Genomic DNA, 26,180 nt, shown 5'->3' on the forward strand with positions numbered 1-26,180 from the left:
ATTCAAACATGTTAACAACCAGTTCTCTGTGTGGATGCCACTTCCGGAAGTCCATTCTGGGCCTGGGCAACAAAAAATTAGCTATCGGTTCTGCTGAACTGGTGCAAACTGGCTGAATCCCACCACTGGTCCCGTCTCTGCAGGCGCAGACGATCCCCCTCCCTAATTCTCATGCAGTTACAGCAAAGCATCCGCCTCCTCCCTCCACCAGAATGGCAGGGCACCAAAAAGGGGACCTGACAAAGATTGTCTTCTTAGACAATCTTGTCTTCTTAGTCTAAACATTTTCTTTTACTGGTAGCCGTGATTACATTTGCAGTGTGCCGGTTGAACTGGAATGTCCAGTTTATTTATAAAGAATCAGTTTGGAATAGAATGCAATATAGGTAGTCCTCGACTTATGACTGAGCCCAAAATTTCCATTGCTAACCAAGACAGTTGTTAAGTGAGCTTTGCCCTATTTTACGACCTTTCTTGCCATAGTTGTTGAGTGGATCACTGCAGTTGTTAAGTTAGAAACATGGTTGCGAATGGAATCTGGCTTCCCCATTGACTTTGCTTGTCAGAAGTTTGCAAAAGGTGATCATATGACCATAGGACTAGGTCACTGCAACTGTCATAAATATGAACCAGGGGGTTGCTGCAATTATCGTACATGTGAAAAATGGCATGTCACTTTTTTCAGTGCTGTTGTAACTTTGAACAATCACTAAATAAATGGTTGTAAGTCAAGGACTACCTGGATTGAATTAGTATGCTTGTATGAGTGCATGCCTTCCTGTCAGTTTTTGACTCCTAGGAGTGATTGTCTTTACAGTTTTCTTCGCAATGTGTTTGGAAGTAGTTTGTGATTGCCTGCTTTCTAGGACTGAGAGGATGTGACTGGCTCAAGTTTACCCAGGTGGTTTTGTGCCTAAGGGAGGACTAGAACTCCCCATCTCCCGATTTCTAGTCTGATGCCTTAACTAGTACACCAGACTGGCTCATTTATGGGCAATCAGGATTTTATCGTGTCTGGTTTCAGAGCAGCACAAGCTTTAATTAATTTCTTTTGGTAATGTGACTTTGCCTATCTGAGGAAGTGCTCAGAAAGAGATCATTTTTAATAGTCAAGTGATAAAGGCAGGGCTTTTCAGGAAAAACTACTCTGACAAAAATGTAAGTGAGACCTTTATAGCATTTTAAAAATATTATTAGGTTCCTAACACTTACCATGTGGGACCCAAAGGTTAAGTACAGAACTATCTCACCCATCTAGAATATGAGGTTCAAAGGGTAGTGTGAGTCTCAGTAAGGATTCCTTGAACAGTTAAAGAGGTATGGCAAATGATGGGATGGGACAATGCATGTCCATCAGTTCATGTCCATGATACATTCTCATCTGAGGAAGCTTGCACAGCATAGTTTCACGTTCAATGCTTCAGATAGTTTCTGAATCCTACCACATGGGAATCATAATCTGTGCTCTTGCTAATCCTATCCCAAAGCTTGTGTGGCATCAAGCCAGTTATGATTTGTTTCTAATGCAGATAATCTAGTTCTTGGCTACTCTCTGGAAATCATTTTTTTGTTTGTTTTCTGTATACTTCAGGAAGACAAAGTCCTTTCCTACCAGTGCATGTTATTTCTTTAGAGAGTAGAAAGTGGGGACATGTGGACCAACTAGTCTTAACCCATAGCTCCTCTCTCTACCGGGTGTCTGATTCCTACATTTAACACTAATCCTTCCAAAGATGAGATATTGCTGGCTTAGGAAGAGATCCTACTACAGTGATAACTGGTTTGCAGTCACATTTGGTAGGACAACATAGGGATAAAGGCAGATTGATTTTAAAGCAACCTGGGTATATTTTGTAAATCTAGCAGATGCTGAGTTGGAAGTTCAAATAATTTGCTCTAGTTAATTCACTGATGTGAATCTTGATTCATTAATCTTGGAATGAAGGTCACACACACATTCAAATTAAATCAGACAAATGTAGAAACTTGTGTAAATCCACTAAATGTAAAAAAACCCACCCTTTTGAAATCATTTACATACATTTCAATACATTCCCCCCCAAACCAGGCCTTATTTTCAATTACAAATATCTGTTTGCTTTCATTTTACTCTTAGTTTGTAAACTACTCAATTTTATTGACATCTGCTTTCATTTTCTTGTTTTTGTTCAGGACTCAGAGGAGCCCACTTAGCTTGTCTATTCAAATTTGTGACTGCCACAAATAAAACAAAACACCTCCCTTCCTCTGGTGATCTTTAATACTTGCAAACCTCTTCATAATGTTTGGATACCACAATAAATAGTTTATTTATATTATTTATTTGTATCATTTTACAAGGCATTTTACAAATAACTCAACATATCCAACACACCTTTCTCCTTCTCTTTTCCTCACAATAACAAGCCTGTGAGGTAGGTTGGGCTGAGAATGAGTGGCTGGCCCAAAGTCACTCAGCCAGTTTGTGAATTACTTGCTAATTATTGTACTGGCAAAATCAGCATATGTGACGCAAATATAAAAACATGCATTTATATAAATTTTAGTGAATATTCAGTCTTTTTCAATGCTTTGCTTCCTTTAATCTTCTTATCCTTACCACAAGGTTCTGTCTTAAGCCCAGTACTCTTCAATATCTTCATAAATGACTTAGATGAAGAAATTGAAGGGGAACTCATCAAATTTGCAGATGACACCAAACTGACAGGAATAGCCAACACCCCAGAAGACAAACTCAGGATCCAAAAAGATCTTGACAAACTTGAACAATGGGCCCTATCCAACAAAATGAATTTCAATTTGGAGAAAAGCAAAATTTTACATTTAGGCAGGAAAAATCAAAGGTACAAGTACAGAATGGGCGAGACCTAGCTCAAAAACAGTAACTGTGAGAAGGACCTTGGAGTCCTAGTGGACGATCACTTGACTATGACCCAGCAGTGTGCAGCAGCAAACAAAAAAACTAATACAATCCTGGGTTATATAAACAGAGGCATAGAATCAAGATCATGTGAAGAATTAGTATCGCTTTATAAAACTCTAGTAAGACCACACTTGGAATACTGCAGCCAATTTTGGTTACCATGTCACAAAAAAGATGTTGGGAGTTTGGAAAAAAATTCAGAGAAGAGCAACTAAGATGATCAAAGGCCTGGAGACTAAAACACATGAAGAATGGCTGCGGGACTTGGGTTTGGCTAATCTAAAGAAAAGAAGAAATAGGGGAGACATAATAGCAGTATTCCAGTATTTGAGGGGCTGCCACAAAGAAGAAGGGGTCACATTATTTACCAAAGCACCAAAGGGAAAGACGAAAAACAATGGTTGGAAACTGATCAAAGGGAGAAGCAACCTGGAATTAAGGAGAAACTTTCTGATAGTGAGAACAATTAACCAGTGGAACAGCTTGCCTCCAGAAATTGTGGGTGCTCCATCACTGGAGATTTTTAAGAAGAGACACTAGACAGTCACTTGTCTGAGATGGTATAGGTTCTCCTGCTTGAGCAGGGAGCTGGACTAGAAGACCTCCAAGGTCTATTCTGTTCTGTTCTGTTCACATTAAACTTGACATTACATCCTGCTATACATATATAAAATTGCATTGTATGCTTGATGTTTGAGATAACAGTGTGATTCCTCTGAGGGCTCCAGTTGCCATATTTGGCAATATGATGTCATAGACACCCTTAACAACAACTGTGTAGTTCAGCAAAATCTATCAGTTTGAAAACAAGGGCAGTGAAGACTAAGCCAAAATAAACAGTGCAGAAAATTAATAGAGAAAAGAAGAGAAGAACTACAGTAGTATTAAATACTCTTAAGTTTGGCATTTAAGCTTGGGAGCAAGGGGAATTAGTTGATAAGCAAAGTGAGTGTGCTAATTTAGCACTTACACTGATGTGAAAATATATTCTGTGAAATGTTTATTATGTTACGTATCCAGCAGAAACTAAAGTGATAGCCCAAGATTGTTAACAAATAACATTACAGGTGCAGATGAGTTTCATGTCATAAATTATGGTTGAGTAGTAAGGTATCTGTTGAATATCACAATTGCTAATGAGGACAACCTTTGCCTTTCCATATGGCTGGGGGGCTCTTGTCTTAATGAGCTCATCCTCTAATCTGTTACTAATATGCATTAGACTCCTTTGATCCATTCTCAGTGCACTCTGGATGCCAAAGGTTGTTCTTTTTCTCACTTCAGAGCTGTTCTTACCTATTTACTGACATCTGATGTTAACTTTATTTTTTTCCTCATTAATTTCCAGAATGCAGAAACAGCAAGAACAGTGTCAGATATTTGCAGTTCTCATCTTCACATTTATTTTCCTGCTGGCAGCTGTGAGTACTACTGAGGCTGGCAAAAAAGAAAAAACAGGTAAGTGCAAATAATTATAGACATTTAGAGAGGGGGTGGCATGCTGTAATTTCTTCTTCCGTCTTTGGTTTACTGATGATTGGTATTAAAGTGCTCTATTTCAGCTAAGTGAAAAAATACTGCACAATGCTGGGCTTAAGTCTCTCTTTTTTTATGCATGTCACTGGTACCTTCAATAGAGATGAGTGGAGCTTCCAAGCAGGGAGCCAGGTCCTTAGTTTTTAAGGAAAGTATCCTCTTAGCAAAACCACAAATTGGCTCCTTGTGTCATTTCACTTCTATCAAATAAATCAGGGGTAGTCAACCTTGGCTCTTTTATGACTCGTGGACTTCAACTCCCAGAATTCCTGAGCCAGCTAAGCTGGCTCAGGAATTCTGGGAGTTGAAGTCCACGAGTCATAAAAGAGCCAAGGTTGACTACCCCTGAATTAAATAGTGGAATCTACTTTCACAGGATGAAAGTGAATTGGCTCCATTTCCGTGCTTTCCCAGCCAGGCCATGAGGCAGCCATCTCCTGAAACAAAGCATGGAACCTGAATGTGCCCTCTGTAGCTTTTAGCTGAACCAATATAATAGAGATTGCAAAATCCCAAAAAGGATTTAATTCAAGAATCGATACCAAATCTTGTGAGATATCAGAGGGTTGCCTGAACTCTCACCAGAGTTGGGGGCTCTTTCAGAGTACAGAATAACACAGTTGGAAGGGATCTTAGAGGTCTTCTAGTCCAACCCTCTGCCCAAGCAGGAGATCCTATACCATTCCAGACAAATGGCTGCCCAATCTTTTCTTACAAACCTCTAGTGATGGAACATCCACAAACCTCTAGTGATGGAACTTCTGGAGGCAAGCTATTCCACTGGTAGTAGTAATAATAATAATAATAATAATAATAATAATAATAATAATAATAATAATAATAATAATAATAATAAAGTTGGAAGGGACCTTGGAGGTCATCTAGTCCAACCCCCTGCTCAGGCAGGAAACCCTATACCATTTCAGACAAATGGCTGTCCAGTCTCTTCTTAAAAACTTCCAGTGTTGGAACATTCACCACTGGTTGTTCCACTGGTTAATTGTTCTAACTGTCAGGAAGTTTCTCCTTAGTTCTAGGTTGCTTCTCTCCTTGATTAGTTTCCATCCGTTGCTTCTTCTCCTGCCTTCAGGCGCTTGGAAAATAGCTTGACTCCCTCTTCTTTGTGGCAACCCCTGAGATATTGGAATAGTGCTATCATGTCCCCCCTCATCCTTCTCTTCATTAAACTAGACATACCCAATTCCATCAACCTTTCCTTATATGCTTTAGCCTCCAGTCCCCTAGTCATCTTTGTTGCTCTTCGCTGTACTCTTTCTAGAGTCTCAACATCTTTTTTACATCGTGGTGACCAAAACTGGATGCAGTATTCCAAGTGTTATTTGTTATCACTGTAAGGAAATTTAGTTTGGATCTCTCCTTGATAGGTTTCTATCTGTTACTTCTCATCCTGTCCTCAGGTACTTTGGAGAATAGGTTTATCCCCTCTTCCCTGTGACAGTCCCTCAAATATTGGAAGCTTGCCCATAACAATGCTGAATCTCAATAGATACCATTATTTCACATTCCTTCAGACTCTTGTTTTAATTTGGGAGTTTTTGTGGGTGACAAAGTGCCCGTAGAAGTCACACTGCCAACTCCAGTATAATTAATGGGGTGGGTAACCTCATACTATTCCTGCCTTTGTAGGAGGAGTGGACACATTAAGTTTTTCGACATTGTGACTCACATTGCTACAGTAGTTACATGATAGCTATTTTAACTGCAACAATGGTAATACTGATAATTTAGAGAATAAAGACAAAGTAAGATAAATTTACATGCAGAATTTATATATAACCAGAGTAAGTAGGTGACTTTCAATGCTATTAGCCATTTCAGTTTACTGTTGCTCATAACAAAAGCCCAATTAGGTCTAAAGAGGGAAACCAATGCAATTACTGTAGTTTCCTTATCAAGAACTCAGAAACATTAAAACAATTCATATGGAAGTATGTGCCAAACTGATTTACAGTTTTTATCCACTATCGATACATGTCTACTGTAGGTTGTCCACTATGTTACAGGAGACTTAAAATCAGTCTTTCAATCAAAATGTCTCCCAAAAGATTCTATCGTTTGATTTAGCACAGACAGCAAAATGTCTCTAAGAATAGTTAAATGTTATATATAGAATACGCTCCAAGATGAGGAATTGCATAATTTTCTCATCTGTGATATTAGTTGATGACACTCTGGAATCCCTTTTAAAATACTTTTTTTGTTTTGACAAACTAAGGCAGCTTCAGTGTAAAAAAAGGATGTGCCCAATTCCTGACCACAGATGGAAAAGACAAGGAGAAATATGAGTGTGATCAGTAAAGAAAGCCAGGATATGTAATGTTTAAATCACATTTTTCTTAATCCACATTTTTTTTTTTAAAAAAGCTGATTTCTCCATTTTATCCTTACGTTATCTTACCTTAAAATAATGCTGCTGAATTTAAACTTATTGAAAATCAGCAGCAGCTGAATGGATCTATTGCATGACTCTTCGAGGGCATTGATTGTATTAATTCATTCAAGTCTGATCAATCTGTAGTCCCCAGATGCTGTTGAGGTTGCTGAATATTGAAAATCAGCAATAAACAAAGATAGATTAAGTTCCTCACTTGTAATCGGGCAAATGATAACTGGGGGCTATCATACTAGTGTTTGGCAATTTTGAAGTGTCTGGAATTCAACTCCCAGAATTCCATAGTCTCAGTACCAGCAAAGAAAATTACTTTACCACCTGAGACAAGTTGTTGTTGTTATTGACAACTTTTACTCTTTGAAGATTTTTTTCTTTATGACCAACCAAACCTACTTTTTCATAATTGAAACCCACTGTGTTCTTGTGCTGGAATAACTCCAAACAATTCTGCTCCATCTCTTACAAGACAGACTTTCAGATACTTGAAGACAGCTTGCACTTTATCTTCCCAGAATAAATATATCCAATGCTTCCCACAAGTTAAATGGCATTGTGCCATAAACAACAAATTGATGTACCAAATTGACATATTTATTATTATTATTCATTACTACAAATTCTATGCCGCTTCACGTCCTGGCACCCCGACTGGCTTACAATATTGATACCAAAATATTTTTTATAAAAAATTAATACAATTGAAACCAACCAGTTCAATACCCCTTCATTTGGGATGACATCTTATTCATTCTGAAATTAAGAATCATATTTTTACAGCTTTTTAAAAATATAATCAGAAGGTAAAAAGCTAAAGGTTTCCTCTGCTCAGTTGTGTCCAACTCTAGGAGGTGGTACTCATCTCCATTTCCTAGCTGAGGGAGCCAACATTGTCTGAAGATTCTTCCATAAGTCGAGACTCATGGAATGCTCTTACCTTCCCACTGAAATGGTACCTATTTATCTACTTGCATTTGCATGCTGTTGAACTATTAGTTTGGCAGGAGGTGGGGCAAGAATGGGAGCTCACCCTGTCACACAGTAATTGGGTCTCGATCTTCTGGTAACAGCACAGCATCTTAACTGAAGGAGGTGGCCTAAATTTGGGGGGCAAGTCATTCCAGAAGAGGGAGGCCACACTGAAAGGTTGGAGTTGAAGATTTCTGATGATGATATTTCCCCCCCCCCCTGAGGAGGAGAGGTCCTCAGCAAGTCGTCTCTTCCGTATTTTTCCCAACAGGCAAATTAAATTTGAAAAAAAAAAAAGTCATGAAAATATCCAGATCTTGAGTAACACAGAACCTTAAAAGTAACTTCTAGTAACTTCAGTTGAATCTAGAAGTTAACTGATATACCATGCAATTCCCATAGTAGTAGTATTATAAGCAGTGGTGGGATTCAAATATGTGAACAACCAGTTCTCTGTGTAGATGCCACTTCCGGAAGTCCATTCTAGGCCTGGGCAACAAAAAATTAGCTACCGGTTCTGCTGAAGTGGTGCGAACCGGCTGAATCCCACCACTGGTTATAAGGATAAACCTAAACGTATCCATAACTAACCAGTCTGTTGAACATTGCAAAAGGTGAAGCTTTTGGATTAACTTCAAGTGCATGAAGATAACTACATCTCAGTAGAATCAGATTTTTTATTCACATATGCATAAACTCAAGCAGGTACCCCTATGCTATAGCTATTGTCCTTCATTAGTTTTTTTTCTTTAGATTCAGAAATGATATTCAAACATGTGATAGATCCCTAGTATGAATTCTAAGCATTCCACTTAGGTCAGACTTGTGAAACCAAATCCATTGGTTAAAATGAATGGGGCAACTCCTACCATTTTAGCCTTTAGCCTTCCTGACACTTGGATAGAGTGACGGGACCATCTTTGGTTCATTCTAGATGATGACTGAGAATTTTAGTTTATGATGTTATACTTTGTGGTTTTATTATTGGTGTGAGCTGCCCAAAGTTGTGTTTTAAGATGGACTGCAATAAATAAATAAATAAACCCATTCTTTCATTCTCCTGCAGTGGCCATCATAAGATCCTGGTTCAGCAATGAAATAGTCTGATTGACTGGATTCTATCACTGTGTCTGGTCTGATTTCATGGTTACTTGCCTATCCATTGATTCATTTCATTTTATTTTCCCTTCATAAGTTCTGGATGGCTGGAGTGAGGAAAGAATCTTTATTTACTTGTTATAGGATGCATTGGAAAGTAAAGGTCTGGTCAAAGACCATTTCCATTTTCCACTGGTTCCATAGGCATGTAGCTCCCAGAATAACCAAATGTAACTCCTGAGTTGAGAAGGTCACCCATCTTCCTAAGAACAGCCAAGAACCAGGTGTCAGTATTTTCTAGGGAGAGCCAAAACCAGGCGCCAGTAAAGCAGAAAATCTGAATACACAGACATTTATTTTGTGCTTTCTTTGTTCACAGCTCTATTACAAATATTACCAGTTTTGTTGAGCAAGCTCATCCATGCTATTTTCCCCCCCACGGGACAGATTTCAACAGACATAACATTGTCAAGTGCTTTGTGCTTTGTTTTAAAATATAGAGAAGCCATTAACTTTTTCTTTTTTTGATGAAGAATCTAGGGACTTGCCAAAGTGACAAGATGCTGATGGTGTGTTTCACTGTAAGTGGCAATGGAGAAATTAAGTGCAGTAGAATTTGACAGCCTGGACTCATTGGTTTATGACAAGGAAGACATGTACAGCAGCGCACCTGCATAAGTGTCTGACTCAGTAAAGTTCTTAAAAAGGTCACAACTTCACATGCTGGGGGGAGCTGCTCTGTATAAAAAAGATGCAGAGTTTTATAATAAGTTAACTGAAGCCATTTAAGGAGTCCCCTGTTACATTAATAAATAATTTAACAGTAGTTACATTATGTCCCTATAGATCAGATGTCTTAGGCATATCAAAGATATACTGTAGTGATTATCATAACATTTAACATTATATAAAGCAGTTATATAAATTGTTTGCAAACTTCTCCAATTAAAGTTACAGATTGAGTGAAATAATTGTTTACCCATTTTATGTTTCTCTTAGAGGTTGTCACGTTCTTTTTATATAAGCACACATTTTGAATATTTAGAAAAAGTATAAAAAGGGCAATCCGTGAGTGATACATGGCCTTCTAGAGTCCTGTTTTGTGGTTTTATAAAAGGTAAAGGCAAAACTTGGAGCTCCCGTTTTGCATTTTTGGGGAGATGGGGGTTAAATAGTCCCAATGGAGGACTTTGTGTGTGTTTAAGAAGAGTTGTTCTCAATGTACTGCACAGAACCTCAAACTCCTGGAAATTGTCCATGTCTAGTTAGAACATCTGTCAAAAATGTGTCAGCCTTTTGAAGTAGTCCATACAGGAAACCAAAACCATGAGCAACAACACTATCTTTATTGTAAGGTTATAGTAACAGAATCTTGCAAGTCTGAAAGCACTGGTCCTCTCCCTTGTTCTTACTTTCCAGAGAACTGGGGAGTCCTTGATGAGATGTTTTCTCCATCCGCATTCCTTCTGGAAGCTGAGATATCTCTTGTCAGGCTATTGTCTAGGCTACGGCTCTTTCTTCCATCTTCCAAAGTTATTCTCAGAGCCCATTACGGAAAGAACACTTGATTTTCATACCTGAGCACTAACATTCATTTGTTCATTTATATTTCATACTTCTTAACCCTCATCTCCCTTGGAGAGGGGTTCTAGGCTGGTGTATGATTTAATAAAATTAAACATTAAGATCAGAATAATTTAAGATTAAAAAATTTAAAATTATACAACATCATTGTCTCTTGCTTTTTCCTCATGACTCTCTTCAGAGAAGAAGGTGAAGAAATCTGATTGTGGAGAATGGCAATGGAGTGTCTGTGTTCCGACAAGTGGAGATTGTGGCCTTGGGACCCGTGAGGGCACCCGGAGTGGGATTGATTGTAAGCAGACAATGAAGACCCAAAGATGTAAGATTCCCTGCAACTGGAAGAAGCAATTTGGAGGTAATATCCATGGGATTTTGATTAATCATTATTAAAGACTAATCTATTATTTTTAAAAAACTTGTAATTTGAAAAAGAAGTCTTCCCCTTTAATAAGCAACTTTAAAAAAATATTTAATACAAGCACTAAAACTTGACCAATGTTAAGGCATCTATTTATTTAGATTACTTAAACCTGTCTTTTTCAATTTGAAATATATTAGAACAGCATCTTCCAGAATTCCAGTCAACAGCCTGGAAAGGCAGAAAGGCAGAAAGAGAGGAAGAGAGAAGGAGATTAAGAGAGAAAGAGAGAAGGAGAGAAATGCAAGAAAGCAGAGAAACAGGAAGACAGGAAGATAAGAAGACAGGAAGAGAGAAAGAGAGAAAGAGAGGAAGAGAGGAAGACAGAAAGACAGGAAAAGAGAAAGAGAGAAAGAGAGAAAGACAGGAAGAGAGAAAGACAGGAAGAGAGAAAGAGAGAAAGAGAGAAAGACAGGAAGACAGACAGACAAGCAAGAACGAAAAGCCTGCAAGAAAGAAAAGCCAGCAAGAAAGAAATCAACAACCAAATAAAAACAAAAGAAAGACTGAAAAACAGAAAGAAAGAAGGAAAGGCAGTCAGAAAGAAATTTCCAGCAGGCAGATAGGTAGATAATTAATTCAGTCTCGCATTTATATTAATAACTTCTTATTCTGTTTAATGACTTTGTTAGTAGTTAATGACTGATCCAAACATTTAGCATATGGTATATTCAATCAGGCAGGGAAATATATCTGGCATTTTTCTCTTCAAGTTACCAAGAAAGATGAAAGAAAAGAAAAGAAAGGAAAGCTTATTTGGAGTATTTTATGGTGTGTATGTGTTGTATACAGGTAGTCCCGACTTATGACCACAATTGAGCCCAAAATTTCTGTTGCTAAGCAAGACATTGTTAAGTGAATTTTGCCCTATTTTATGACCTTTCTTGACACAGTTGTTAAGTGAAACACTGCAGTTGTTAAGTTAGTAACATGGTTGTTAAGTGAATCTGGCTTCCCCATTGACATTGCTTGTCAGAAGGTCTCAAAAGGTGATCACGTGATCCCGAGACACTGCAACCATCATAAATACATGTCAGTTGTCAAGACCCAAATTTTGATCAACATAACCACAGGGATGCTGCAACAAGGGCCATAATAACTTCAGTCACTAAACAAATGTTATAAGTCGAGAACTATCTATAAAGGCGTAGACATAAACTCATTTCTGATCCTCTGGCACTTACTTATCACCCAAAATGGCTAATAACATGTTTATTAAAGCACAGAAAAATAACAGGTTTTGCAGTTTTCAATACAAGAAAGCAAATTTTGATCCAGAGTTTATTGGCACCAGCTGAACAACATTGCCCAAATCCATTCCATGTCTCTTTCCTCTTGCATCTACCTGGGTTCAAAGAATTGCTGCTTTGCCTCTTCTACCCCCAGACTCTTGATTTTTGTTCTTCATACCCTTCCATGTGGGAACATTCTTTAGCATATCTGGCAAGATGGGAAAGTGTATTTTACTCCTCTGAATGTATACTTGTTCTAACTATGCCACACACCCTTCTCTGTAAGTCACAGGGGCAGGTCGTATGATCTTCCTCCACAGTCTTGGTCCGAAGGTCATGATATGACCTGTATTTTGTGCAGAATTTTAATTGGCACCCCATCAAGGTGGCTGAAAATGTGGGCATTGGAACTGTGATGCTACCATATGTCTTTTTTTTTTTTTACTTCACACACACACTTAGCTTACAGTGAAATAAATTGATAACGGAAAAAGGTAAAGGTTTCCCCCTGTCCAGTCATGGCCAACTCTAAAGGGCAGCACTCATCTTTTTTTCTTAACCCAGGGAGTCAGCATTGTCCAAAGACACTTCCATGGTCATTTGGCCAGCATGATTATAAGCTGAAGTGCATGGAACACTGTTATCTTCCCACTTATGTGGTGCCTATTTATCTACTTGCATTTGCATACTTTCAAACTGTTAGGTGGGCAGGAGCTGGGGCAGGTAACAGGAGCTCACCCTGTTACGTGGCATTTGGGGCTTGAACCCCTGAGCCATTGTGCCCTCAAAATTAATTGATACAAAGTATTATCCTATCTAAATGAAAAGTAAAAACAAGCATACTTGTAATTAAAGTAAATTATCAGATAAAGCATCTCCCTACAGAAGACCACCAGAGAAGGTACCAAACTAATCTCCAGGTCAAGGAGTTCCACTGTTTAATGTGGCCATCACAATTTTCACATTTCAGAGCTGCAATCCCTGCCTTTTCTAAATGACAAAATAACTCTAAGACTTGATAGGGATGAGGAAACATAATTAACATCTTGGTCTGGGGAAATTATTGCAGACTAGGGAAAGACTTCACTGGACCTGTTAGAGTGGCTGAAGTTACAGCTACCTATCACAAGGGATCCTGAAGAAGATGCTCTTTTGTTCTATATGAATGGATAAACCATGTGTCATCAGTGAATTTTTAACTCACAGGGACCACATAAATAGACCTTGTCCAGGATGACTCATTTTCAGACTGGCCTTTCACATCTTCCAGTGGTACATTCATTTCCTCTGTAACTGAATTCATCCACCCTGCTACTAGTCAACCTCTTCTTCTTTCTTCTACCATTTCCAGGACTACATTTGTTCCTTACAACCTGAACAACAGCTGATCACCCGTACATGGAAGATAAGTTTACAAAGCTCAGCATGTTATGGACTGCACAAGGATCAGGCTGAATTCTAAACCAAGGGACAAGGATTTCTCACATGTCTTGCATTGCAATAAAAACAGAAGAACTTTTTAGCAACAAAGGGCTTGTAGAGATCCTTAACATCAAACGTTTCAATGAAATTCAAATACAAGATGGAAGGATTACAGTATCAAAGTTATAATAGATTCCATGTTTTTTTAAACAAATGAAGGACAATTTGCACACTGATTTATATCCAACATCATGGATTTGTTTCTGTTGTAGAATATGTCCTTTCCACCTTGTTGTTCACCCTTCTTGGGGCTTTCCCTTTTGATCTTTTCTCCCATGCATCCATCCATAGCACAAATATACCATAATAGCATTTTCTCTTGCCTCATTCTCATGGCACTGCTCATTTCCAACCCATGAATGAGTCAGATTGAAGTTGTCTTTAGATATAACAATGTTAAAGTAGTAATTTTTCCATTATTTGAATACCATCCAAGGTCAGCCTCAAGGCATGCAGCATATGCTAGATTTTTTTTTAATCTGTAACCTTGGAGGAAAGACAAATAGCTAGTGATAGAGTGGCAGGATAAAGTTAGGAAATGGGAACAGCAAGTTTCTTGCTAGCAAAATTCTCTATTGATTCAGGAATGTGTGGATACGACTTCAATTCAGATATGGAAAAAGTGTTAGAATAAAAGTTACCACTGTTTAATCTTTTAGGAAGTTTTCTATCTTTGATGGATTGCTCTTAAGTAAAATATATCCTTGAGCTCTCTTGCTTACCCTACTAACTGCAGAATTTCATGGTAGCCTATAGGGAAGATTTCAACTTCCCAGGATCTTCCATCACCAGTCTCAAGGTAATAGTGATGGAACAGAGAAACTTCGTCAGCGCAATATTACCAGAGACAACCAAATTAGAGCACAATAGAATGTTTTACTCTATTACAGAAAGCTTCAAGATGGGTGGTGGGTTTTTAGCTTCCCACCTTGTTTTCCTGACTCTATTCCCTTCAATTCTTTGTATTTAAAGTTCTGTCATAGTAAATCTGCTTCATCGTCTGATGAAAGGATATATTCCAAAGAAAGTTGCCTAGTCTTGAAGGTGCTACCAGTGTCCAAGATTTTGTGGAGAAGAAGGAGCTGAATAATTCATGTGGCAGGAGCATTTGGGTGGATGGGGTGGAGTTAATTCTAAAATCTTCTTTCCCGGAAGATTTCTTGACTGGTATCAGACTTTGTTATCAGTTGAAGTGAACAAATGTACAATGAACTCTTTCCCAATTCTTTAGCAGAGTCATAAAAGTTAACAGATGTGTACCTAGATTTGATAATTTCCACAATCTTCATCAACAGTCTCTTAACTCTCTGCTTATCCTTTCTGGACTATTTTATCTGGATTCTATAATGGGTCTAAAGTCCATTTCAACAGAATACAGAATAACAGAGTTGGAAGGGACCTTAGAGCTATTCCAACTCCTTGCTCAAGCAGAAAATTCTAAACCAGGGCTTTTCAACCTTTTCACCCATTGTACCACTTTTAGTATATGGCAACATCCGAGTACCACCAGTCGCCTAGCAAGGTGTCAAAAACTTGATGACCCCCCCCCCAAAAAAGGAAAAAAGTGATAAAGTGCAGGTAGTCCTCGACTTACAACAGTTCGCTTAGTGACTGTTTGAAGTTACAATGGCACTGAAAAAAGTGGCCCCCAAGCCACAGCTGAGCAAGACACCTGCCTGCCTGCCCGGCTGCACTCTTCCTCCTGTCTGAGGTTTTCATTGTTGTGAGCATTTCTGTTGAGGATTGGCAGCGGGGGTGGGGTGGGGGGTGTTTGGTTTTTATTCTCTCCGTCTGCTGGGTGGTTGCAGCAGGTTTTGGTCACTTCACATGACCCTGGGACACTGTGACCATCATAAATATGAATCGGTTGCCAAGCATCTGAATGTAAATCACAAGACCCTGGAGATGCTGCAACATTCCAGCTGATCGGCGCTTCTTTTGGGCTCAGCGGAAGCGCCAGGATCAGTGCCGAGCTCCAGCTGGAGCCTGGCGCTGATCCTGGTGCTTCCGCTGAGCCCTGACAGCCCTGCAGATCCAGCCATCTCTTGCTCAGGCTTGTGCGTTGCTGCCACCAGTACAGATCACTCCCCTCCCCCACTTCCACGTTTCTAGGATGGTGGCGTACCACCTGTCAGGTGCCAATGTACCACAGATGGTACCCGTACCACTGGTTGAAAAGCCCTGCTTTAAACCATTTGGGACAAGTGGCTGTCCAATCTCTTCTGAAAAACCTCCAGTGATGGAGCACTCACAATTTCTGGAGGTAAGCTGTTCCACTGATTAATTTTTCTCACTGTCAGGAAATTTCACCTTAGATTTCTGTTTGATAATCTTCCATCTGTTACTTCTTGTCATGCCCTCAAGTGTTTTGGAGAATTGGTTGACACCTGCCCTGTCTGTGGCAAACCCTCAAATATTGGAAGACTGCTATTATGTCAGCTCTAGTCCATCTCTTTGTTAGATAGACTTACCCAGTTTTCACAACTGTTCATCATATGCTTTAGCCTCTAGTCCCCTTTGTTGCTCTTCTCTGCACTCTTTCTAGAGTCTCAGCATCTTTTTTGTATCATGATGACCAAAACTGAATGCAGTATACTAAGTGTAGTCTTACCAGTACAGTATAAAGCTGTACTACCTTCCTGTAATAAAATTAAATAGGAGAATTTTGAGGGAATTCTAGGATGACTAGCAGAATACAATAAGATTAACAGAACTTCATGGCAAAGGTACATCATTCTCACATTATTTTCTCCTCCCCTTTTTTCAAAAGGCATTCACTCTATGGTAAATCTTGTGATTCTGTTACCACACATTCAGGGAGATGTGATTGTGACATCAGTATGCAATTTGCATCCTGGGTTTGTGAGCACTCCATTTCCATCTTGTTTATACCTCTGTTTCTAATGAGCTGGAGCCAGTACCTTTTGGGAGTGTGTTTGAAAACCTGCTTAATTCATTTGTACAAATTCAATTTTGAGTCCATGATATAGTGACAGTGGAAGTGGTTTTATAGTCTCCGCCATGAAAATCTGCCTTATTGCCTGTATTATTCCAAATAAAGGCTGGATAAAATATCTTTGTTATTATGCCGAGCTTTGCTTTTATCAGCTGCTGATAATAAAAAAAGTAACATGGCCATTTATTTTTCACAGCGGAATGTAAATATCAGTTCCAGGCATGGGGAGAATGTGATCTAAATACTGCTCTGAAGACTCGAACTGGAAATCTAAAACGAGCTTTGCACAATGCAGACTGCCAGAAGACCGTCACCATCTCAAAGCCTTGCGGGAAGCTTATCAAACCCAAACCTCAAGGTAATATCATTTTAAAAATGATTGCATTAGGGGCTTTCCCATCAATGCTCCTAAATGTAATCCTTTAAAATCTCCAGCTGCCAAGGAAATAGAGTTTCAGTATCCAAGATTTCTGTACAAAGGATAAACTATAGAGGAAGACCCTCCCAGAAACTGTTGACAAAGCAGACAGTTCTGGTCTAGATGGACCCATCTTTTCATCCAGGGCATCATGCATTCATGGCAAAGTATTTGGATGGTCCAATGAATAAGGGATTTTTAGAGAGTGTCTGTTTGTGTGTGTGTGTGTGTGAGAGAGAGAGAGAGAGAGAGAGAGAGAGAGAGGGAGAGAGAGAGAGAGAGAGAGAGAGAGAGAGAGAGAGAGAGAGAGAGAGAGAGAGAGAGAGAGAGAGAGAGAGAGAGAGAGAGAGATCATCTAGCTGACATATTACCCACATGTTTTGCCGAATTTTCAGTTTAATAAATAAGAACTGGTAATCATTATTAGAAAGGACAGCTGTTATTCTGTAATTTCTTATAATGTTCAACAATTTAAAAAGCCCCAAACATTAATCAAATATACTTTTTATTCAACTGCCCTTGCTGATTTAACAATGCCCCACAATAATTCTCCACCAAAATCCTTCATTTAATAATCTATCCATTTATCCATTCATCATTCATTTGCATCCAGGTCTGTTTTATAAGGAAGAAATTTATTTAGATCACAGTATTATACCCAGTTTCTTCAGCTCCTTGGTAATGTACCTATTGGAATCCAGTTGGACTTTCAGTAAGATATGATGCTCCCTACACATGAGAAATAAGGTTGATATATATGGAATGATTTGGCCTTGTGAAAGAGAAAAGGATCTGAAAATATTATTCTGAAACAAGACAATTGAGGAAAGTTAGAGAGCACATGTTAGAATAGAATAACAGAGTTGGAAGGGACCTTGTAAGTCATGGGCTGCTTTTGCTCAGGGCTGAAGATTCCTCATAGCAGTTTTAAGGGGTTGGACTAGAAGACCTCTAAGGTCCCTTCTAAATCTGTTGTTCTGTTATTATTTAATGAAGTTCATGTGCTTATGTAGGAGGAATATAAGAAGGATTGATAGTGGTGATGAAGGGCTGAAGTAGAAGAATGTATAATAAACCTGACCCATTTGAAGGTTATATTGTTATAATAACAAGATATACTGTTATTTATAAGTTCATCTAATGAATACTAAAAAAGGGAAAATATTCTGTGCAACATTACCCTCAGTTTTAACTGCATTCTCAATTCCTAAATCTTGAAAACAGTAATCTTAGACAGATAGAAAGTGTTGCCATAATAAAAAAATCTGTTATACTTGGAAAACCCTACAGAATATGAATGCATCTGAAGGACACTAGGTTGGGGCAGATTAAATAGCCAGACAATTTTTTTTTTAAAAAAAAAGAAGTAATTTATCATAATCTTAGACAATAATGTGTTCAAAATAGAAAAAAAAATATTAACAATTGATCAACTGCAAGCACCTCATGTAGCTGTGACATTTCGCCTTGAGAAAACATTGATCTATCTTCATCAATTAAACCATTTTACCAGTATTGGCTTCTATATATGTATTATGCACATGCAGGCATTGGTGTTAACAAGCGACTCGGCCACTGTTTAGCTTCAAAGAAGCAGTTTCCTAAAATTTCTGGGGATGGGAAATATTCCTTTGTAAATGTGCACAGCTCTAAAGCTCATCAGATCCTTTTCCATAGGATTCTGTTGATCATGGATGGGGAAACCATGACTTTACTGGTGTTATTAAATCATAGCTCTTGACATCCTTCAGCACAGACCATGATGGCTAGTGCAACTGGGAGCTGTAATACAGCAACAGCTAGATAACCTCAGTTTCTCCGTCCCCATACACGTTGTGCTTGGCAATAGAGGAAAACTGAAAATGATGATCCATCGAGCGTACCAATTTTCCTTTGAAGGAATAAGTTGTCTTTTAATTCTCAGCACCAAGAGAGTTTTGTGCTTTAACATAGGCATACCTCTGCCAACCGAAGAAAAACATGCCTTTTCCCCTTAATTAATTGAGAAGTGTAACGAGCTCTGCAGCTGCAGCAGGTGGTGTGTACAGAGTGATAGTGGGAGTTGAGGTGGAGAGATGTGCTACTGTGTCTAAGACAAGGTATTGTGCATCCTTCACAAACGTGCACGGCTTGGTTGCTTATTTGCTGGCTCAGTGTTACTGCTGTTACTTAGCATGCTACGGAGCTTAGTCAAATTCCAGAGGCTTCTTTTGGTTTACTCAGCTGGTTACTGAGATGAAGATTAGATGGAAACAGGAGGAACAAGAGCTTTCTATCTTGGTGTCTGCTCAATTTTTCAACCTTCAGGGAAGATATTCTATATCCAATGGTGCAGATAAGTAATTTTAAACTTTAGATTTAACGTTGCTACATCTCATTCCTCTTTAGATGCCAAATGTCTTTTATTTTACATTTTTCCAAAATTGGTGAGCTAGTCCTGCTGCATTCTCCCCATTCTTTTCATTCTATAATAATAATAATGATAAAGTTGGAAGGGACATCGGAGGTCATCTAGTCCAACCTCTTGCTGAGGCAGGAAACCCTATACCATTTCAGACAAATGGTTGTCCAGTTTCTTTTTAAAAACTTCCAATGTTGGCGCATTCACCGCTTCTGGAGGCAGGTTGTTCCACTGGTTAATTGTTCTAACTGTCAGGAAGTTTCTCCTTAGTTCTAGGTTGCTTCTCTCTTTGGTTAGTTTCCACTCGTTGCTTCTTGTCCTGCCTTCAGGCGCTTTGGAGAATAGCCTGACTCCCTCTTCTTTGTGGCAGCCCCTGAGATATTGGAACACTGCTATCATGTCCCCCCTCATCCTTCTCTTTGTTAAACTAGACATACCCAATTCCAGCAACCGTTCCTTATATGTTTTAGCCTCCAGTCCCCTAATCATCTTTGTTGCTCGTCACTGTACTCTTTCTAGAGTCTCAACATCTTTTTTACATCGTGGTGACCAAAACTGGATGCAGTATTCCAAGTGTGGCCTTACCAAGGCATTGTAAAGTGGTATTAATACTTCACGTGATCTTGATTCTATCCCTCTGTTAATGCAGCCTAGCACTGTGTTGGCTTTTTTGGCAGCTGCAGCACACTGCTGGCTCATATTCTGTTAAAATAAAGCCTGAGATGTCTCTTTGCTGTCCTCCCCTCATGGCCATTGTCCATAATATTTTTTTCCTGCTAAGATTCCCTTAAGTTGCAAATATCTCTAGAAGGAAGAAATTGCCATTGCCCATTTAAATTGAGAATAAAGTACGTGTAGCGTTCCTCCATGTTCAGCCCTCCAGCTGCAAATATCAGCCTGCCTCTGAAAAGTCTTTGAGTTCTAGACAAACTTTTTTTTTATGTTTTGAAAGGGGAACAGGCTGCTCATGTTTGGGTGGGAAGGAGAAAAGAGAGGCCTCTTACTCAGTTCAGCCTTGCATGGTCATAAAGGTTTCTCTAGTCTGGATAGAAGTTTTTTTGTTTTGACTAAAATTGCTTCTTGATGGTGCCCCCACTTTACTTTTTTCACAATTCCAAACTATTGAGCTGTGTCTTGGATCCTATCATGATGCCTTAGTTGGCAAACACCATCTAGAATATAATTTTTAAAAGTCTAGAAAGATCCTTTGGATTTAAAGCACTTTGCAGGACTGGTTGTATGGTTTAAAATCTCCAAAGTGTATTTGTATTAAGACATTTCAAATATTCCACTTGGTTGGGTAATGCATGTTAGGAGGAGAAGGATACCAAGTTCTATTCCTGTTTCCTTTTTTGTGATACTTGACACTCAGGGAAGGTGTTTGCATCTTCATACATTGTCAAGGAATGTGTCCCTGGGAATGGACAATGATCACTAACAAGTTATCTCTTCTGAGGACAACTATTTGAATTTTCAAGTACCTATTTAATACCTCCTTTCTGGAGCAGAGTGGAGAAAGGTGAAACCTACTGGTTCCTTCCCATGTACTGTATATATTTATTACATTCATGGGGAGAACATCTGAGTTGGTACAGAATTTCATAAGATATGTGTCACTTTTACATCACTTCCTATGACCAAGAAAATGAGAGTGAATATAAGTCACATTTAATATTATATATAGCTCCCCAGTGAACTCAATAGATACTGAAATACCTATTGTGTACTTTTAATTTGACATTTAAATTCTGCTAACATGAATGAAAATAAATAATAGTTAAGAGAATTTGTACATTTTATGGATGTCAAGACAAGATTGAATTTCTCAGGTGATTTTCCAACCAGGCAGTGGGAATGCTTTCTCTCAGTTAGTTTTCACATAACTGTTGTGTTGTGTATCTCTAGATGAAGCTCTGATAGCTCATCTTTTGTGATTGATACCCCAAGTCTTTTTCCTTCTCTGCAGTTTCATATAGGTGACCGATATATTCCACCTGATTTTACGGTCTTAAGAATTAATATACTTGCTTTCCTGTTTTTCCAGTAGAATATTATTAGACAGTTGTATAGGCAGGCATCTCTGCCAACTTCCTGGATCAAATTCCACCACTAGGTGTCCCTCTTGACAGTTACTTTCCCTCATGCCCTTGGGGATTGTCAATGTATTATTGAGGTCTGTCACCAGGGGTTGCTGTTTGCTATCAAGTCTTTCTATAAGTCTCTAACAGCAAAACTCCAAATATAAAACAATCCACATTTACACTTGGAGATACTTCAAGCATTTCTCTTGTAGATATTTGCTCCAAACTACATGTAAACAGTCACAATGGAATGTATCAATCATATGCAGAGTGGCATTCACTTTCATCCACATTCTAAAATGGAGAAGATTTTGTGAGCCTCAGCTTATTTAATGGCCTTAAAAGGAGGAAGATTTATGTAGATGTGTGTGTTTGTGTATATTTCTGTGAAAGTGAGTCAGAGTAAAAGAGACATTTTTTTTCCTGGAGTAGCTGAGCAGGTGCAGTTAGCTCTTCTCAAATATAAACCCTTGCTGGATCAGGCTAAAGGCTCAAATAGTCCAGGGTTTTGTTTACAACCAAATAACAATAGAAAGTCCACAAGAAGAATGTAAATGCAATAATCTCCCTGCCCCCATATATGAATCAATAAGAGAATCAAGCATTCTCTCTCTCCCCTCCCTAGGTATACAACTTCATTAAAGGAAACAGTAGAAAATGGTCTTGTTGATGCTACCTATTCCATCATAGTCATTATCTTTGTTGTATTGGGAAGAATGAGAATTGTGTCAGGACAGTTTGGGGTTCCCTCAAGAGACACTGCATAAGAAGAGCCCATGCCGAAGGTTGTCTCTCCACCATGTGGAAAATTGCAAAGTGGCATGATAGATTTATGAAGGCATTCTTGTTTCATCCTTCTCTTTCCACATGGGATATTGACCCAAAAGATGGCTTTATCTCAAGAAGCAAAGTGGTTTCTGAAAGGAAAATAATTTTTCCATCTTATAGTATTTGTCTCTTGCTGCATCTGTAGTGGTAGTTCAGATTTTCAAAGTCTTTCAGTGGTTACAGGACAGAGCACAGAATAGGGGCATGAAACATGATGGATACCTACTCATTGCATGTGTTTAAGTGAAGATTAAATAGCTATCAGAATTTAGTTTGAATTCCGGTTCTAAATGAGCATGGAATCCTTGAACTAATCCTTATAAATCTGTTTTCTGAGCCTTAGCTACTGAAATTGAATTTTATTCATGTATACAGCTCAAGCATCAGTATTCCAGGCATTTAAATTAATCAAAATACAAAGGCATATCATATTGACAGTAAGAAAATGGAAGTAGCTTTTCTTTTTTAAAATCTGCATAAACATCTTTTTTTAAAAAAATATTGTCTTTTCAATACTTTTTAAAAGCCCTGCAATAAAAATTTGAGTTAAACGATGTAAAGTTATTGAACTAAAATGCTGAAATGTTTAATACCTATGCTTGTTTAAAGCTCTTTCATACGAATTCTATCATAAAATGCTGGATTTTCCTCCCTTTGATTTTGTGCTCTCGGTTTCAGCTGCTTCTGTGATTATTGTACTGCTTAATCTATAATGTGGCTCATTAGATGGATGCATTAAAAGGTTAATCTTTAGCATTACTGGAGGCAAAGGAATAAGCTGCTGCTTGGAATAATTTGGTAGAGAAATGAAGGATTTTTCTGATATTGGCAGGGATTGCAAAAAATCCAGAGTTAACTAAAATGAGATTAAGTAATCTGGGGTTCTATATTTTGGGTGCACCCAAACCAACCAATGCCTTAACATGTTGAATGAGCCATATGTTTATATTAAATGACAACATGGTTATTGTTTAGCTGCAATAAATAACATGATCTGAACTGTTCTGTTTTGTTAACCTAGGTTTAGAGTTTCATGAGTTATATGAACACACTCATTCTACTATATGGGAAATGTCTCCTTCACTCACCTTTTCTACCTTACTCCAGCCTTCCAGATATCCTGGAATGTAGTTTTCTCCCATTCCTATAAAGGGCCAATGATTGTTGCCTGGGTATGATAGGAATTTGGTTTTCTAAACAAATGTGATAGGAGTTGTAGTCCAGCACATATGGAAAATCCCAGTTTGAAGACAGCTGTTTTCATACATACCTACAGTTAATGCTTAGCAATGGCTCCTTTCCCAAGTGTAGGAAATGGAAGCTTAAGAAATTCGTCACTTTGCCAATTCTTATCTAAGCTGACCTGATCTTAAAAATACATCTATCAGGAATCAGTTATCATGATATTTATACTTTCCAAACTTTCTGACTTTCTGCTTGATCCCAAAAATAGAATTTTGGGGCAGCCCAGTCACTGGGTTGGACTTAACATATGAAGAATAGTTACAGGAACTGGGCATGGCTAGTCTAGTGAAGAGAAGGACCAGGAGAGACATGCTAGCAGTGTTCCAATATTTGAGAGCCTGTCACAGAGAGGAGGGGATCAACCTATTTTCCAAAGCACCTGAAGGCCAGACAAGGAATAACAGATGGAAACTGATCAAGGAGAGATTCAATCTAGAAATAAGGAGACAATTTCTGACAGTGAGAACAATCAACCAATGGAATAGTTTGCCTTCAGATGTTGTAGGAGCTTCATCACTGGAAGCTTTCAAGAAGAGACTTGACTGCCACCTGTCAAAAATGATGTAGGGTCTCCTGCTTGGGCAGGGGGTGGACTAGATGACCTACAAGGTTCCTTCCAACTCTGTAATTCTAATTCTAATTCTAATTCTAATTCTAATTCTAATTCTAATTCTAATTCTAATTCTAATTCTAATTCTAATTCTAATTCTAATTCTAATTCTAATTCTAATTCTAATTAATTCTAATTCTAATTCTAATTCTAATTCTAATTCTAATTCTAATTCTAATTCTAATTCTAATTCTAATTCTAATTCTAATTCTAATTCTAATTGACTCTTGAAAACAGTTCATGCAGGGGCAGAAAGTAGCAAGAATAATGGCTTCCATGAAATAGTGGGTAATATTGGCAGAATTTCTTTTCATGGTGATGCTATTGTTCTTAAGTGAAATGGAGAGAAAGAAGAAAAATTAATCAGAACAATGGCTTTACTTGTAGATTTGACACTCAGCAGTGCCTGACCACAGTGGGAGCACTGCTTGAAGCTATTATATTTATTGAGATATATTTTAAAAAAGAGATAGATTCAGCATAAGTTAATATTTATTCTAATTATTATTCCAAATGAGTAAAAAAAACCTTTCCATTCTGGATCTAATGCCCCTTTCTTTTCTGTTTAATTTTTTTCATCACTTTCATTCCATTTTTTTGCCCTATACATGTATTCCTCAACTTACAATAGTTCATTTAGTGACCGCTCAAAGTTACAATAACACTGACCATTTTTCACACTTACGATCTTTGCAGCATCCCCATAGTCACATGATCAAAATTCAGATGCTTGGCATATTTATGACAGTTGCAGTATCCTCGGGTCATGTGATTACCTTTTATGAACTCTGACAAGCAAAGTGTTTGTGTCATTTTGTAAGATTCAGTACTAACTAACACTAAAAGCAGACTTGTATTTTTCCCTTTTTGTCATCTCTTAGAATCTTTAGTCCCCTCTCTTATCCAGTTTCTACAATCAGAAAGTTGCCTTTTTTTGTTATGACTTACAATAGCCAAGGTAGTCAAACTAAATCTGGGTTCCAATGAGAAGGTATATATATACCAGCATCCTCAGAGTAAAGCTTAGAGGGTGGGGAGATTCTTTTTTATACACCTTGCTGGCCTAACTGCTTACTCATTGCCCGTGTGATAGGGCCATCCTTCCTAGCTAACCGTAATTGCCCACCCCCTAAGCTTCACTCTGAGGACGCTGGCAGGGGACCAGCGAAAGCTAAGTTGTTTCTTTTAACATTGTAAATAGTTGTTTTTATTGTTTTTAAATATCTTTTTAGCAATAAACAACTGGTTTATACCTCTCCCGGAGATCGAAGGCTGTGTTATTATATATATAAATATATAAATATATAAATATATAAATATATAAATATATAAATATATAAATATATAAATATATAAATATATAAATATATAAATATATAAATATATAAATATATAAATATATAAATATATAAATATATATATATATATATATATATATATAAAGTAAATATTTCAAATGTATTTGGATCCTTAATCCATTTATAACTTTCTTAGATCAAAATTGTATATAGCTTTTTGCTGTTTATTACAAATTGTTTAGGTTCTTAACCTTCCAATTAATTATTCTTTTGTTCAGAGTTGAAGCTAAACTAACTCAGTGACTTTTCAAACTTGTCATTCTGAAGGTGTCTAATTGCTTTGGGATAGTTAACAGGCAATTTCCAAAAAGTGAACTTAGTGCCCTTTCAAAGGGTCTGCCATGGCTGTAAGCAAAACAGTTAATCCCTTAATCTCTAGATGCTCAGACCTGCAGAAAACTGCTGTCTTGTGGTCTCCTTCTGAAAAGCAGCTATTTACAGGTGAAACTCGAAAAATTAGAATATCGTGCAAAAGTTCATTTATTTCAGTAATGCAACTTAAAAGGTGAACCTAATATATGAGATAGACTCATTACATGCAAAGCAAGATAGTTCAAGCCGTGATGTGTCATAACTGTGATGATTATGGCTTACAGCTCATGAAAACCCCAAATCCACAATCTCAGAAAAT

General features: G+C 38.0%; 1 protein-coding gene across 2 annotated transcripts in view; it reads left to right on the forward strand.

The window, feature by feature from the left end:
- The window catches only part of PTN (pleiotrophin), a 90,485-nt gene that overhangs the window by 53,626 nt on the left and 10,679 nt on the right, over positions 1–26,180 (forward strand). For both annotated transcript variants that reach the window (XM_015823391.1, XM_015823392.1), the window contains 3 exons: positions 4,272–4,381; positions 10,702–10,875; positions 16,805–16,966. In XM_015823391.1, the coding sequence (XP_015678877.1) occupies positions 4,273–4,381; positions 10,702–10,875; positions 16,805–16,966 (445 nt within the window). In that variant the 5' untranslated portion in view covers position 4,272. The remainder of the gene's footprint in view (positions 1–4,271; positions 4,382–10,701; positions 10,876–16,804; positions 16,967–26,180) is intronic.

Source organism: Protobothrops mucrosquamatus, unplaced genomic scaffold (genome assembly GCF_001527695.2).
Source record: "Protobothrops mucrosquamatus isolate PMUCROS unplaced genomic scaffold, P.Mucros_1.0 scaffold1857, whole genome shotgun sequence".
NCBI classification, from domain to species: domain Eukaryota; kingdom Metazoa; phylum Chordata; class Lepidosauria; order Squamata; family Viperidae; genus Protobothrops; species Protobothrops mucrosquamatus.